Source organism: Cheilinus undulatus, linkage group 12 (assembly GCF_018320785.1).
Source record: "Cheilinus undulatus linkage group 12, ASM1832078v1, whole genome shotgun sequence".
NCBI lineage: Eukaryota > Metazoa > Chordata > Actinopteri > Labriformes > Labridae > Cheilinus > Cheilinus undulatus.
Window position 1 is genome coordinate 31,846,496 of NC_054876.1, and position 15,315 is coordinate 31,861,810.

At 39.7% G+C, this 15,315-nt stretch overlaps 1 protein-coding gene across 1 annotated transcript in view; it reads left to right on the plus strand.

The window, feature by feature from the left end:
• LOC121518519 (protocadherin Fat 3) overlaps positions 1-15,315 on the plus strand; it is a 119,555-nt gene that overhangs the window by 51,783 nt on the left and 52,457 nt on the right. Inside the window, exons 14-29 of the mRNA XM_041800868.1 lie at positions 18-228; positions 397-611; positions 720-878; positions 1,047-1,168; positions 1,303-1,485; positions 1,605-1,719; positions 2,516-2,797; positions 4,502-4,852; positions 5,460-5,633; positions 8,571-9,101; positions 11,209-11,573; positions 11,841-11,994; positions 12,538-12,645; positions 12,757-12,940; positions 13,726-13,946; positions 14,544-14,996. Of these exons, the coding sequence (XP_041656802.1) occupies positions 18-228; positions 397-611; positions 720-878; positions 1,047-1,168; positions 1,303-1,485; positions 1,605-1,719; positions 2,516-2,797; positions 4,502-4,852; positions 5,460-5,633; positions 8,571-9,101; positions 11,209-11,573; positions 11,841-11,994; positions 12,538-12,645; positions 12,757-12,940; positions 13,726-13,946; positions 14,544-14,996 (3,828 nt within the window). The remainder of the gene's footprint in view (positions 1-17; positions 229-396; positions 612-719; positions 879-1,046; positions 1,169-1,302; positions 1,486-1,604; positions 1,720-2,515; positions 2,798-4,501; positions 4,853-5,459; positions 5,634-8,570; positions 9,102-11,208; positions 11,574-11,840; positions 11,995-12,537; positions 12,646-12,756; positions 12,941-13,725; positions 13,947-14,543; positions 14,997-15,315) is intronic.

The following is a 15,315-nucleotide window of genomic DNA, read 5'->3' on the forward strand; positions in this document are numbered from 1 at the left end:
CTCTAATTTCACTCTAGGTCAAGGATCAAGAGTTTCCATTTAACCGTGACTTGGCTCGCATCCTGGTGGCAGTGGAGGACTCCAATGACAACATCCCCTACTTCACCAGCACCGTTTATGATGCTGTGGCATATGAGTCTTCTCCTATAGACACTTCTGTACTACAAGTGACAGCCTTGGACAAAGACAACGGCATTAACGGGCAACTCACCTATAGTATCGAAGCAGGTGGGATGCAATCAGATAATAAAGAAGCTTGTATTAATTATGTTGTTTTTCTGCAGTTTTAAACATTTGTTTGAACCGTGAATGGCTTTTTAATGCTTTCTCAGAGGAGAGCTAATTGGGATTGGTATTTGCCAGTAATGATGTCTGTAACCTTTCTGCTTCTTTCAGGTAACAGCGGTGGTGTGTTTGGCATTGATAATGCCACAGGGCTTATCTACATTGCCAGGGACTTAGACGCCAACTCTCTGGGCTTTTACACACTTACCGTGCGTGTCACAGACAGCGGATTTCCTCCGCTAATGGCCACAGCTACAGCCCGCATATCCTTGATCCTCTCTGACTTCTCCAAACCCAAATTTTCTCAGAAGGAGTATCAGGCGGAGGTAAAGAGAGACGTTGATGACTGACAGGATACACAAGAGGCTGCAGTGGCTGAGTGCATTTGTTAACAGTCGCAAAAGTGCTTAAAATGTTGTCACTTCTTTCTACAGATAATGGAGAACAGCACTATAGGAACACATGTGACCACTGTTAGTGCTCTCAGCCGCTCTGCACTCTTTTATGATATCACCAGGGGCAACGAGCAGCACTGCTTCTTCATCAACCATCACACTGGTGTAATCAGTACCCGCAAGCCACTTGACTTTGAGGTTTGTAAAAGCTTGTGTTTAGAGTGTATGAATGTAAATTAAAATTATCTGCTGAAGCATGGCTAGGCATGGTTGTTTGAGAATTAGTCGCTTAATATGTATACTTGAACATGTGCATGTGAAATCACTGAAAGCACTTTAACTCATTGGACTTCTGTGTTCTGGCAGCAAACAACCTCCTACCTTCTTGTGGTGCATGCTCTCAACATGGCTGGAGTGGAGGCCAGCACCACTGTTATCATCCAGGTGGGGGATGTCAATGATTGCCCACCTGTCTTCCTACAAATCAGGTATCAGTCGAAAGAGAAACTATTTCATGCTTCTGTAGTGTTTGCTGAGCCGTGAGGAGTGCTGACAACATGTAATTTTTATGAGTGTTTTTCACTCTTCTCTTTTATAGCAGTTTGTGTTTTTCCTTTAACAGATATTTGGGCACGATCAGCGAGGCCGCTCCGGTGAACAGCGTGGTCACAGGAGAGGATGGTAACCCTCTTGTCATCCAGGCAGCTGATAGGGATCGCAATCACAACGCCCTGCTAGAGTTCCAGATCTTAGATGAGACAGCTCGTATGTTTTTTAGCGTGGACTCTGGGACAGGATCAATCAGGTAGGTGGCATGAAAAATTTTAGACTTAGATTACTTTGAGAATTTATGATGAAAGTGATACATATCAAACCTTGAACAAAAACTGAAATCCCCTCATTTGAACTTTTAATACATTTTAGAACAATTGCCAGTCTGGACTATGAGACCTTTTCTGAGTTTGTCTTCCGGGTTCATGTTCGAGACAGCGGTACCCCTCCAAAGAGTGCTGACAGCCCAGCGGAGGTGTTTATAAAGGTAAACTTAGCACAAAACATAAGGAAATTTGTCCTTGGTAGACTTTTTCTTTGTTGTAACAATTCTTCTTGGCAATAAATCTTATACTGTTGGAAAGTCTGTTTATTAGCCTTTTAAATGGTGCCACATTTGTAAGGAACATGCATTTGTGGGATGAGCAGCAGGGCTGAGTATGTGGGCTGGCCTCATGAAAAAATGTCAAAATCTTCTCTGCCAATGCCAAACAGCTTATTCTGCTGTTGCTGTTGACTCTTGTTTTGAGCTTCTGGTACCCCGTGGTGCTGACAATCAGTGTGGGCTGCAACCTGAACGTGTGGAGAGACGTTACGTCAAGCTATGCTGGTTGCTGTGCAGCATGTCATCATACTGAGGCTCCTGTTTGTTAAATAAATAAATTGATAAATTGCCAATATGTCTTGTTTCTTCAGACTTCAATTATCCAATCCACCAAACAACACCAAACAAGAGTCAAAGGCAGAATAAGCTGTTTGGCATTGGCAGAGAAGATTTGTCAAATTTCTCATGGGCACAACCCACACACTCTGCTCTTGTGCTCATCCCACAAATGCATGATCCTTACAATTGTGGCACAATTTAAAAGGGATATAAACGGTCCAACAGTACAAGATTTATTGCCAAGAAGCATTTTCACAGCAAAGAAATAGTCCACCAAACATAAATTTCCTCACTTTTTATGATGCGTTCATGTATATGTCATACAAGTCAGAATGTAGCACTTTGTAAATGTGAGCTTGCATCTTCAGAGATTTCCCCCCTTGTATTTCCTCTTTTATAGGTGATCAACGTCAATGACTCACCTCCAAAGTTATCACAGGACACCTACGAGACAATTCTCCTCCTGCCAACCTATGTGGGAGTGGAGATCCTTAAAGTTGAGGCTTTTGACCCCGACTTGACCACTGACCTCACTCTGAACCCCGACACGTCCATCACCCCCCAGCTGGTCTACACTCTTGTGGACACCAATATGGAGTACTTCTCTGTGGAGCGCTACACTGGAGTTGTGACTGTTGTTAATGAGAATCTCAGTAAAGACCGGTACCGTTTCAATGTGAAGGTAATGTTTACTGATATATTTCATTTTACATTCAGTGTATTAATTTAGAATTTTTCTGTACTTGAGCTTTTTCTGGTGGTATTTCCTATGACCCAAGAAATCTGTCAGGCTAAATATGCAAACTTGTTGAGCTGTGCATTAGTATTGCATCAGAATGAATCAGTGCGGTTGCAAAAGCAGGAAAGTGTTTGCATTACTCTGCAGTTTTTAGGCCACAGAAACTCTGTAAAGCAGCCCTCCTTTTCTCATTTTGCTTATTTGCTTCATGTAATATTAACACTTTAAATTTAGAACAGCAGGTCATCCATATATGAATGATGATGTAGGATGATGGCACAGCAGTTACAAACCACTTTAACTACTGCTTTTATGCTTCCTTCTAAATCTTGCAAAGTTGATCTTATTCTGCTGGTATTACAGTCTAAATAAGAATAGCGAGTACTGCTTATTAGAAAACAGATCTCTCCACTGGTTTCTACCAATGATTATAGTCTTTCAAGAGAACTTAACATGGCGTTATGGGGCATTGTAATCAAATCATCTTTACTATGTCAAATGTTGAAGAGCTCCATGTGTAGTTGTGACCTCAGATATAAAGAAAAAGAAAACCTAAGAAAACTCTGTTCTTTATAGCGACCTTATTGCCTCATCTTCTGCCCCCTTTGTGGAGAGAAAAATCCTGGGTTAGCACATACAATTTATAAAAAAAAAAAACCCTTTCTGATCAAATATTCCTGTTTAGGACTTCAGTTTAATTAATTAATTAATTATATGTGAAGTGAGAGCACAACTAGGAAGCATACAGAACCCAAGGAAGAGTGAAGTGTACGCAGCAGAAAGATGTCTTCATAGTTTAAATTATTGCTGTTAATTTATTAAAAAACATAATGAAGTTAATTACACAAATATATTGTGATAAAACATGAATAATCATGCATTTTAAATACCATTTACTTTCATTTTGGTTTAAGATTAAAGAAGAATAATGTTTGAATAAAGAAATATTTAACAAAATGGAGTTTTTAACCTTATTTACAGTGCTGTGAAAAAAATATTTGCCCCCTTTATGATTCCTAATTTTTTGCATATATATCACTTAAATGTTTCAGATCATCAAAGCTATTTTAATATCTCAAAAAGACAACCCAAGTAAATACAAAATGCAGTGCATGATGATTTTATTTATTAAGGGGGAAAAAAAATCTAAATTCAATCTGTCTGGCCCTATGTGAAAAAGTAATTGCCCCCTGAACCTAATAACTGGTTGTGCCACCCTGGACACACACTGTAAATAATGTCGTGGTGTTTTTGTTGCAAGAGAGAAGAGCAGTTCATCCACACTCTTAATAAATACTTATTTAAACTAACATTTAGGTCAATTTCTTCTCCACATGCCTATCATGTCTACCGTATTTTGATTTAGCTGCCATATCTCAAGTGGACTTTTACTTTTACATCCATATACAAGGTATACAGTGGAAAAAATGTTGTTTCTCATAGACCAGTTACTGAGAAAAATATTGCATATAACAAAACAATAAATAAACAAAACAAGAAACACCAGACAAAGAAAACTAAAAGAGCCAGAGGAGCCAATGCGTCCATCATCACTGCCATTATTTATATTTATATGCAAACAACACTCCACTTTTTGCTGAGTGCCCAACAATACACTCTTGACCTTCTGCTTCTGTTTGTTTTAAGGTGTGGGATGGTCGTTTCTCCAGCATGGCATCGGTCATAGTGCTCGTACGAGAAGCTATTGACAGCGGCCTTCTCTTCACCTTCCCTGTCTACTCCGCCTCCATCCCAGAGAACGTACCAAATGTCACCCTAGTGACTGTTGTAAACACAGTCGGCCACCGCCTCAACGAGCCGCTCAAGTACACTTTGCTAAATCCTGGTGGGCGTTTCACAATCCGGCCGACCTGCGGAGTGGTGCTCACCACCGGTGTGCCTTTTGACCGAGAGGAGAAGCAGAGTTATGAGTTGGTGGTGGAGGTCAGCAGAGAGGATGAGATACTGAGGGTGGCCAGGGTGACGATACAAGTTCAGGTGGGTGAGGAATCAGTGCATGATGATATTTAGTAAGTAAAGATGATTTTAAGTAGACTCAAATGTTCTGTTATTTACTGTTGGTTTCCTTTTTGTTGTTGTTGGTTTTATTTTCTACACAATATTTATTCATTTTCACTGATTTATTGGTCTTAACAGCGTTACTTACTGATTGTCTTACACATTTTTGTTTAGAGCACTACTTTAAAGTCTTGCTGAGCTCTTAAATTATCCAGCTGCTGTGCAGAATTTGTTTTGAAAATATTTTGTGTTATGTTTAATATATAAGTTTTTGTAATGGAGCAGCTCTCACAAAAATGTTTAAGTTTTAAATATTTTATTCTGTGTGATTCACAGTGGGGTCAATATGGTCTTAAAAAGAGAAGATACTCAAGATAACTGGAGTCAATTCTGCAGAAAAATATATGCTAGGAGGTCTAATCTAATGGGACATTTCCTGTTAAGTGATAGATGATTTTGAACACCACTGATCCAGTTTCCATTTCATTGATTTTTTACACATTTTTGTCTGTTTTTGCTCTTTTCACAATAATTCCATTGGATTTTCTCACATTTTACTATTTTACTACTGTTTTATTCTCTTTAGGTGGAAGATGCAAACGACAATGCTCCAGAGTTTGTGAACCTCCCATACTACGCCATAGTGCAGGTGGAAGCAGAGCCAGGATCAGCAATTTTCACAGCCTCAGCCATTGACCGAGACTCTAGCATGAATGGTGAGGTGACTTACAGTCTGAAGGAGCAGCATAGAAACTTTCAGGTAAGAAATGCATTCACTGTAAAGGTTGGTGTGAAACTGTGATACCTTTTTTCCATGTAAAAGTGAACTGCTTCCTTACATTGGCTAACTGCTGTACCTATATAAACTGTGGTTTTCAATTGCTTTGTCGTCTCCATGTGCCATCATGAAAAAGTTATCATGAAAAAACTACAAATGAAATTACTCAAAACAAGTTTTACCTTTATTTTATTAAAAACATTCAACAAAAGTAAACTGAATTTCCCTTAGAGCGGGGCTGTAAACCTGCCTTTTAAAGTGTTCTGTATACAGTGCCTATAAAAGTATTCACCTCCTTGGATATTTACCCTTTTTTCATTTTTTTAAATCTCCAATGGTCAATATAATTTAGCTTTCCTTAAAACAGATTAAAAACAGATTTCTACAAAGTAATGTCAATTGAAAAAAATATATAAGATAAAATGAGTGACTGCATAAATATTCACCCCCTTTAAGTCAGTATTTAGTAGATGCACCTTTGACTGTAAACACAGCATTTAGTCTGTGTGGATAGGTTTCAAACAGGTTTGCACTGATGGAAACTGCGATCTTACTCCATTCTTTTTTGCAAAACTGCTCAAGCTTGGTCAGGTTGCACAGGAATCAGGAAGGAACAGCCCTTTTCAAGTTGTGCCACAAATTCTCTATTGAATTGAGGTCTGAACTTTATATGTAAAACAGCAGATAACCCCCCCCCCAAAAAAAAAAAAGATAAAAACACACATAAAAACATAAAACGTTTTCTGTGAGTTTCTTTGAGTGTTCTTTTGTCTTCATAGTGTAATGGTAGCCAGGAATGCTGATTAACCAGTGACTGGATCTTCCAGACATGGGTGTCTTTATGCAGAAATCCTTTGAGACACATTCACTGCACTCAGGTGATCTCCATTTCAGTAACTGTGTAACTTTACAGGTGGTGAACATTTATGCAGTCACTTAATTTGTAAATTAAATGTTTTTGTTTAATTGACATTACTTTGTAGAAATCTGTTTTCACTTTGACGTTAAAGAGGTTCTTGTAAATCTTTGTCAAAAAAGCCAAATATATATTGATAATGATTGATTTATAAAATCAATTACAGGGTAAGACATCCAAGGGGATGAATTCTTTTCATAGGCACTGTAGTTTCATGGAGGGAGTTATTAATATGAACACTCAGGGACTGAACAATTTTTATCTATTAAAGAAACAGCCTGAAATTGATTATGATGTCTCTTTGTGGTCTAAAAGCAAAAAGAGACAAGCATGCCTAACTATTTGTTAGGCATGCTTGATAGTGGAATTTTGCCAATATCTGATATGCCGGTATTTACAGATTCATTTTAGCTGGTACAGATATCGATAGAATATTAAAATATGTATTTCAGGCCTGAAACTTTGGTGCTTTGAACACACTTTCATGTAAAAGGATGAACAAAGAAATGCACCTGAATCCTTATAACACACTTTAAAGTTTGAAGAATGAGGATGAACAAAGAAAAGGCCTTAAATGATGAAGATCTGTTGGTCCAGCTTGAGTTGTAAATATTGTGAGAACTTTAGATATCTGCTGATACCAATAACGGGCCGATGATATTGTGCAACCCTTTATGGATTATTTCTGTGTTTCCAAATACTTGTTTTCTCTACTCTTGGATCAATGCAAGATGAGAATCTTATAGCCTGCTTATATGGTTGATTATCTAAAAGTTTACTCTTTGGGCTTTTCATCTTTCTTTTGAGAGGACAGGGCAGTGGATTGTTGGAGAGAGAGAGAGTAGGGAATGACATGCTGAAAAGAAGCCACTAGTCAGAATCAAATTAGCACTCCTGGTTTGGAAAACTAGCTTTCACAGAGGGGTTGCACCCTAGCTGCTTGGCTATCTGTGCCTCATATGGTTGATTATTTAAAGTCAATAGGGCTTTAGGATGATTTTTTATAGTGTGAGGGTAAAAGCGCATCATTTTGGCAGTAGTTTCACATTTTTTCATGTTAATTGGTCCTTTGACTGTGCTTTTCTTCTCCAAACTAGCAAAATCATACATTACATCATCGTAACTTAATGTTAATTCTTTTCTGATCCAGTCGGCCTGATAATGTCCTTTCACTACTTAAATGTAAAATGTTTCAAATATCTTATTGACATGCTGACATTTATTATTCATAGAAATTGAAGCAGAATCATCCTATATTTATTGTCATTATACAGTATTAATAATTGCACATTGCTCAAATATGTGTGTGTACCTAACCTTTTTCTGAGGAGAAGGAGAAAAAGTAAGCTTTGTGCAGCTGATCCAAATGTGGCTCATTCTTGTACTGCATTTCCAACAGTCTATCCTGTATTCAGCAGGGCAAAACAATGAAGGAAGTTCAAGAGAATATTTAGATTTTTAATTTCCAAAATCTATTTTTTTTCACAAATAGGATCAAATGATTTAATCGATTTATTGCCCAAGCCTATGTGACACATAGTGAAATGGTCCAGGCTGGCAGCACCACTTTTAAACAGCTTTTCTCCCTCATTAGCTCATAAATGATATTCTGGTAAACCTTGTAGAGTGCTGACATGATCAGCTGGGGTGGGCAGAGTGGCTCTAGGTAGTTAGATCGTGGGCTGTAGTTACCACAAGCTAAGAGCTCAACTACTGTATCCGTATCTAGTAAGAGTGCAAACTCCACATAGTGAAAGCAGAGGGTACTAAAAGAGCAACACTGCTGCACAGATGTTGCACATTGTGAAATTAGATGAAAGCACCAAAAACTGTAAATAATGCAGTCTAACCTTTGATGGGGGGCACAACAAAATGTGTCTTACACACTAGGACAGCTAAATTCCCATTGTGTGAAATTCTACTTTACATGATCTTATGTTTTTCAAGGGCTGGTTGTTGGTATTGTTTTATGGTAACAAGGAGTCCTTGTATATTCCCTGCAGGTAAATCCAATAACAGGAGAGCTGTCCTTAAAGAGGGCCTTTGAGGTGGACTTATCCAACGCAGAGTACAAGGTGGTCCTCGTGGCTACTGATGGAGGCTTCCCCCCTCTATCCAGCGAGGTGGAGCTGCCTGTCACTGTCGTAAATAAAGCCATGCCCGTGTTTGACAAGCCTTTCTATGGAGTCACTGTTAGAGAAGATGTGGCCATCGCCACCTCTGTTCTGAGCATAAATGCCACCAGCCCCGAAGGCCAGAGCATCATCTTCACCATCGCGGAGGGAGACCCTTCCCTGCAGTTTGACATTGGCTTTGACTCGGGAGTCATCAGTGTGATTTACCCATTAGACTACGAGACCACACAGTATTACCGCTTAACAGTGAGGGCTACGGACACACTGACTGGTGCTAAGTCTGAGGTTGATGTGGACATTGTGGTGCTGGATGTGAATGATAACCCGCCACTGTTTCAAAACACTTCATACTCCTCTGTGGTCGCTGAGAACTCCATGATTGGAACCACTGTGTTACAGGTGTGTGTGTGTAGCTTCTTTATTTTTTAAGTCACTCAGCTGTGTACTCTAACTGAATGATTGTTTACACTTAGGACTCACTTCGGCAGTATTCTGTATGAATATTAGATGGCAAATAATTTATTTATGAGAGGATGATGTGATATTTCCTAGAAAAATTTCCCAGTGGAAGCTCTTGACCTTTAGTGCATAATAGAGCAGAGCTGCTGTTGCATTGTGACGCATGCTTGCAAAAAAACAATTTGAAGACACTATTTAATTCAGCCTTTACTGTTACATATTCTCTTATGGGTTAACCAGTTCTGAAATAGGTTAATGGTGTTAGCTGACTGTTTTATTGAATTCAGCTAAAGTCAGCAGGGAAAACTTAGACCATTTAGGAAGAAATGAACATCTTTATTCCCACTAAAGGGAAATGTCACTGCTAAGCTGCAACAAGGAGCAAAGAAACAACAACAGAAAAAGCAAGACAAGAGCACACAGCTTTAACGATGCACAATGGATCTATTAAAGTGCAGTTACAGACATCAAGTTGTTGCACCTGTAATTTCCTTAAAGGAATACCATGCACCCAAAGCACATAACAGTTAAACATGGTCCTCAAATGACTGAACATCAGTGTCACAAGAATATGTGACATAAATACTTAAACTTCATAGCTATGGCACCTAAATAACTTACATAGCTACGTTAACATCAGCAACACTTGCTAAAGCACATGTTGCTCAAACTAATGTTGCTGCACTGGCTCCGATAGTACCATTAACTACATATCTAGCATAGCTATGTTAGCTTTAGCTAAAGCTAAAAAAGCTAAAGTAAGCTACTCTCTACTTATTACATTGATCATGTAATCTGATGCAAATAATTTCTTCAAAAACATTAACAATTTTTTACATGATTGACATAGATATTGATTACCTAACAGGCTGCACGGTGGTGCAGGGGTTAGTGCTGTTGCCTCACAGCAAAAAGGTTCCTGGTTTGCTTCTGTGTGGCGTTTGCATGTTCGCACGTGTATGCATGAGTTCCTCCCTACACCAAAGACATGCTTAATTGGTGGCTCTTAATTGGCAGCAGGTGAGCATGCCGGGTTGTCTGTCTCTATATGTCAGCCCTGCAATTGACTGGCGACTTGTGTAGGGTGTACCCTGCCTCTTGCCCAATGACAACTTGGATAGGCTCCAGACCCTTGCAGCCCCCCTGTGGGATAAGTGGTATAGAAAATGGATGGATGGATGATTACTTAACACACTGACAGATAAACAAACAAACTTACAAGAAAAAAGATGAACCCAGAAAATAGAAACCCCCTGAGCATTTCTTAGTCTCATCAATGTATGTTTAAACAATTTTGGATTGGCTGTGAGTTATTAAAGTAGTTAGAATACCGTTAACGTATCCTGGCAAAAAATGCACACAAGAAAAAGCTCAAAACTGTTGTTTTCTGAGACATTTACTTTTTTCAGAAAGAATCCCTTGCTTTGTTTCAATCCTGTGACCTTTTAATAGACTTTAACAACACTGTTAAGACTTTTCCTGTCTGTAAGGCTTTTAAACCAGCAGATAAAAGAAAAACTGAAGAGACTGTTAAAAAGAGATTGATAAAAATGGCAGAGGATTATGAGACTGACAGGAAAAGATTTAAGTTTTCAGAGAAGGTGAATGAGTCTCACTGTTCAAGTTATATCATAGATGAACAATGAAAAAACAGAACCGCAAATATTTAACTGATGTAACAGTTTCCTTGCCCTTCTTGTGTTTGTGTGTATGCCCTCAAAGACTAACTTAACACTGAGATTGTTACTTATCAGCATGAAACAGAAGCTTTGGTTAGTGTCATAATAGTAATAGATTTCCCATACTGTCAATGCAGTGTAATCACAAGCATTGAGCTTGAAGCGAATACTGACTTGGGTGTTTGATGTTTTGATGAAGTTTAAGAATCTAATGTGAAATCACTTCGTATCTTAGCAAAAAGACTTTCTGTTTTCATTTGCACCGGGAGTTTGTTGCTGTAGCTAGAAAGGGTGAAGGTACATAAATCAGCCTCATTCATGAATAATGCATGAAGAGGAGCAGAGTTTAATGTTACCATCTTTTCTAGGTGTTCGCCCAGGACCAAGACTCAGAGAAGAACGCCATAGTGAGGTACCAGATCCTGTCTGACATCTACAACAGCACCGACTACTTCCTCATCGACACCAGCAGCGGGCTGGTGTTCACTGCCCGTCTGCTTGACTATGAGCTCACACAGCGCTACAACTTCATTGTCAGAGCAACGGACAGCGGAGACCCGGCCCTCAGCAGCGATGTCAGCGTGACTGTCTTTGTCACCGACATGAACGACAACCCACCCAATTTCAGCCAAATGCTGTACGAGGCCTTTGTGAGTGAGCTGGCTCCCAGAGGACACTTTGTGACTTGTGTTCAGGCGTCGGATGCTGACATCTGTGATGCTCAGAGGCTGAGGTGAGATAAAGATGTTGTAGGAGGTTCTGTGTCTGCTGTTTTTTCTCTCTTGTACTGGTGATGATCAAAGTTTGGTTCCTAGTTGAACTCCTTTTGTGTAAACTTTCTGTTAAAATATGTGTAGAAAAAAACAGGCAACCTCGAATGCAAAGTAAGCTAATTTCTCTGTTTTATTCAGGTGATTTAGGCTCATATGTGTGATATTTGTGCTTGCAGCAGTTTCTGAACAAAGTAACTTCATCAACATGATTTTTTTTTTGCTTCCAGGTACAGTCTCGTCTCTGGAAATGACAGAATGACTTTTATGTTGGAGCCAGATACAGGGGTGCTAAGCTTGTCTAACAAGAGGAGACAAGGCATGAAACTCTCCTATCAGCTCAACGTGTCTGTGTCAGATGGAGTCTTCACCAACACTGCTCAGGTGAGACAACTTCCCGGCGGTCGCAATTTAGTTCTGTCAACTGATTTGCTCTTTTTGAACCTCTGCTGTTTATGCGCTTCAAGCCGACTGACCTCCTTTAGCAACCCCTCGCTTTAGATTTGTTACAGACATTTGAAGCTGTCCAGTACAGGGCGGCAGCTGGTTTCTAATGTGTGGTCATGTCATATCAGATTTATGATGAGGATGAGCTGCCAGCTGGAAAAAAATTGTTCACATCTGTCTCTTAGTGGTAATTACATGAGGGACTATAATATACCCTCATCTCTAGTTCAGACTATGCGTTGAGGCAATAACATGTCATTCAGTTCTTTCCCTTCTTCTTCTGACATGATTCGAACAGTGTTTTTTTTGTCTGCATCAATTGCCATTATGTGACAGCCTTGCTGCTCTTACTGCATACTGATGTGATCATGTTTGACAATTCAGCCAGTGATGATTACTGCGATGGCATCAAGAAAATGTCAGCAGATGTGAGGATGGTGATGATAGGATGAGGATTATAATGATGATGGTGGTGTTCAGGTGATTGTACGTGTCCTGGGAGCTAACCTGTACAGCCCAGTGTTCAGTCAGAGGTTCTACCTGGCGGAAGTGAGGGAAAATTCCCCTCCAGGGACCAGAGTCATTCAGGTAAATGAGCTCTCTCTATCTGTTTCTATCAGACCTGAACTTCATACATGAATGGTGTTGTTGAACCTTTTTTGACTGACATGTTTTTGGTTTTTGTTGTTGTACCTCCAGGTTCGAGCGACAGATGAGGACTCCGGGCTGTTTGGTCAGATCACCTACTCTTTCATCAACGATCTTGGCAAATCTCAGTTCTCCATCGATGCAGATGGAGTGATATCCACTCTCCAGAAGCTAGACAGAGAGAATCCAGTGAACAAGGACATGGTGCTGACAATTATGGCCTTGGATGGTGGAGGTAGTCATTTCAGAGCTGACCAGATTGATCATAAACTTGTCTTTGAGCAAATCAATTGCCGATGGAATACTTTCAACGACCTTTAAAATCTGACAAGCCAAACATTTTGCTGACAGGCTGGTCATTAATAATGTTAAAGCACCATAGAGTTTCCTGTAAGAATATAACTTGTATATTTTTAGTAGGACTGTCAACATTAATGCATTGATAGCATATTTTATTGTCCCTTTCAGCTCACTTTGGTTGAGCCACTACATCTCCCTGCAGGTTTCTGTCACTCATAACCCATCTGTTTAGATTATATTGAAGGTCAGATAAGCAGCATGGCTGATTTGACTGACAGGTTAGCATTGTAGCTGTTTGTCAAGAGGTTTAGATTAACATTTGCCTTATCCTATTAATGCTTTACTCTTGTTTTTGGAAAATTTAAGCTAGATGAAGAACTACGGGAGCAAGATGAACGAGTTTTCGGGGCCAAGATATTTATTCAGTTTGTCTTGACAACTTTCTTGATTAGCTAGTTGGAGTCAGTATTTCAAACATAGTTAGAGCCATCGTTTGGCTTCATAATGCTTTGTCAGAAACCAATGTGTGACAGCAGAGACTTCATTCATTTTTTTTCACATCCATTTTATTTAGGCACAAGCACATCCCTGCTACATTTTCTATAGTTTCTAACAGACTTTGTTAATGTAAGTGCATCAGTGCATTAGGGCAGATTGTGTCTGCATGTAAACAAATTACATGTGATAAATCTGTACATTTATGCTTTGTTGGTCTTCCAGGTCGTGCATCGTTTTGCACGGTGCGAGTGGTTCTTGCTGATGAGAATGACAACGCCCCTCGGTTCAGAGCTGTGGAGTACCGCATGAGCATCAAAGCAAATGTGGCCAAAGGTTCCCTGGTCACACAGATCCAAGCCACTGACCCTGACGCTGGGTCTAATGGGAGGATCACCTACTCCCTCTACAGCGAGGCTCGCCTGTCTCTGGTTGACGTGCTGGAGGTCAGTGTGTTCTGCTCTGTGACTCTGCCTCAGGCTGTTGCACTTTCTTAAAATGTGTTGGCAGGACACAGCAGTATGCTTTGAAGGCTTTATACAGCTGCAAATGTCTGCTTGGTCCCCTCAAGAAAAGATGCAGAGAGCCAACCAAACCTCGACGCATTTATTTAATGAGTGTAAAGCATATTAAAACTCATAATGTATGCTACGGATTCAGTTTTCAATTAAGGGATATTCTCAACTGATCCCCCTTCCCCACATCGCTGGATTAACAGCCATCTGTTAAGTGTAATTATGAATTTTTGCTCATCAAATTGAAATTATTACACATCGAGATTGATGTTACAGTAATTTTTATCTCATCATATTAGAGGCTCAATAAGAAAAAAAAAGAAATTTGGCAGTAAATGAAAGTAAAAGCTGCTGTAAAAATGTTGATTTAACATGATCAAAAACAAAAGAGTAGGTGTTGCATATATATGAGGTGGAAATCATACTAATGAAATTTGCAAAGCTCTATTTTCCAAATACAGCAACTACTTATCTAGGACTTTTGTCTCCTAACTTCATTTAAATGGTATTATTTTGTTGATCACTCAGGTGGAACCAGACAGTGGCTGGATGATGACTAAAAGCACTGTGGACCACCTCCAGGGGACCGTTCTGTCCTTCTTTGTCAAAGCAACAGACAGCGGCTCTCCAGCGAAACACTCGCTGGTGTCCGCCTTCATCCACGTTGTTCCACCAGACGCATTCGTTCCCTCCTTCAGCCAGCCTCAGTACTCCTTTACCATCCCTGAGGACACAGCAGTAGGCACAGCCCTGGGGTCTGTGTACATGGGCCCCGGGCAAAGCGGCTTTTTTAACACCGTCCCCGGCGAGACTGTCGACAGCAACCTGGGAGGGACATTCCTTGTGGAGAGGGATTCTGGTCTGATACGCCTGATAAAACCACTAGACTACGAACAGGCCAGCATCTTCCGCTTCAAAGTGGCCGCCACAACAAGAAGAGACCTGATTGAGTCAGTGTCCACGGTGGATGTGGAGGTCAAGGTTGGTCATATGGTTTGAATTAAATCCTGGTTAAGCTTTGTGATGTTAATTTCATTTAATGTGAGTTACATTTCTATTCACAGCTTGCATAGATTGATGATAAGGAAATTAATCACTTATAAAGGCATTTATTTCCAGAAAGTAAGTGAATAAGTTGCAGATTTAGTAATGACTAACAGGTTTCCATTTTAAAATACAGACTCTAAGAAAAAAGCATGTTTCTGTGCAAATAATATCTTTGAAATTCCAGAAAAATCATGTTTGTTGAAGATAGATAATAACTAGTCCTCTAGCTCAGTTAGTAATTTTGCAGAAACTC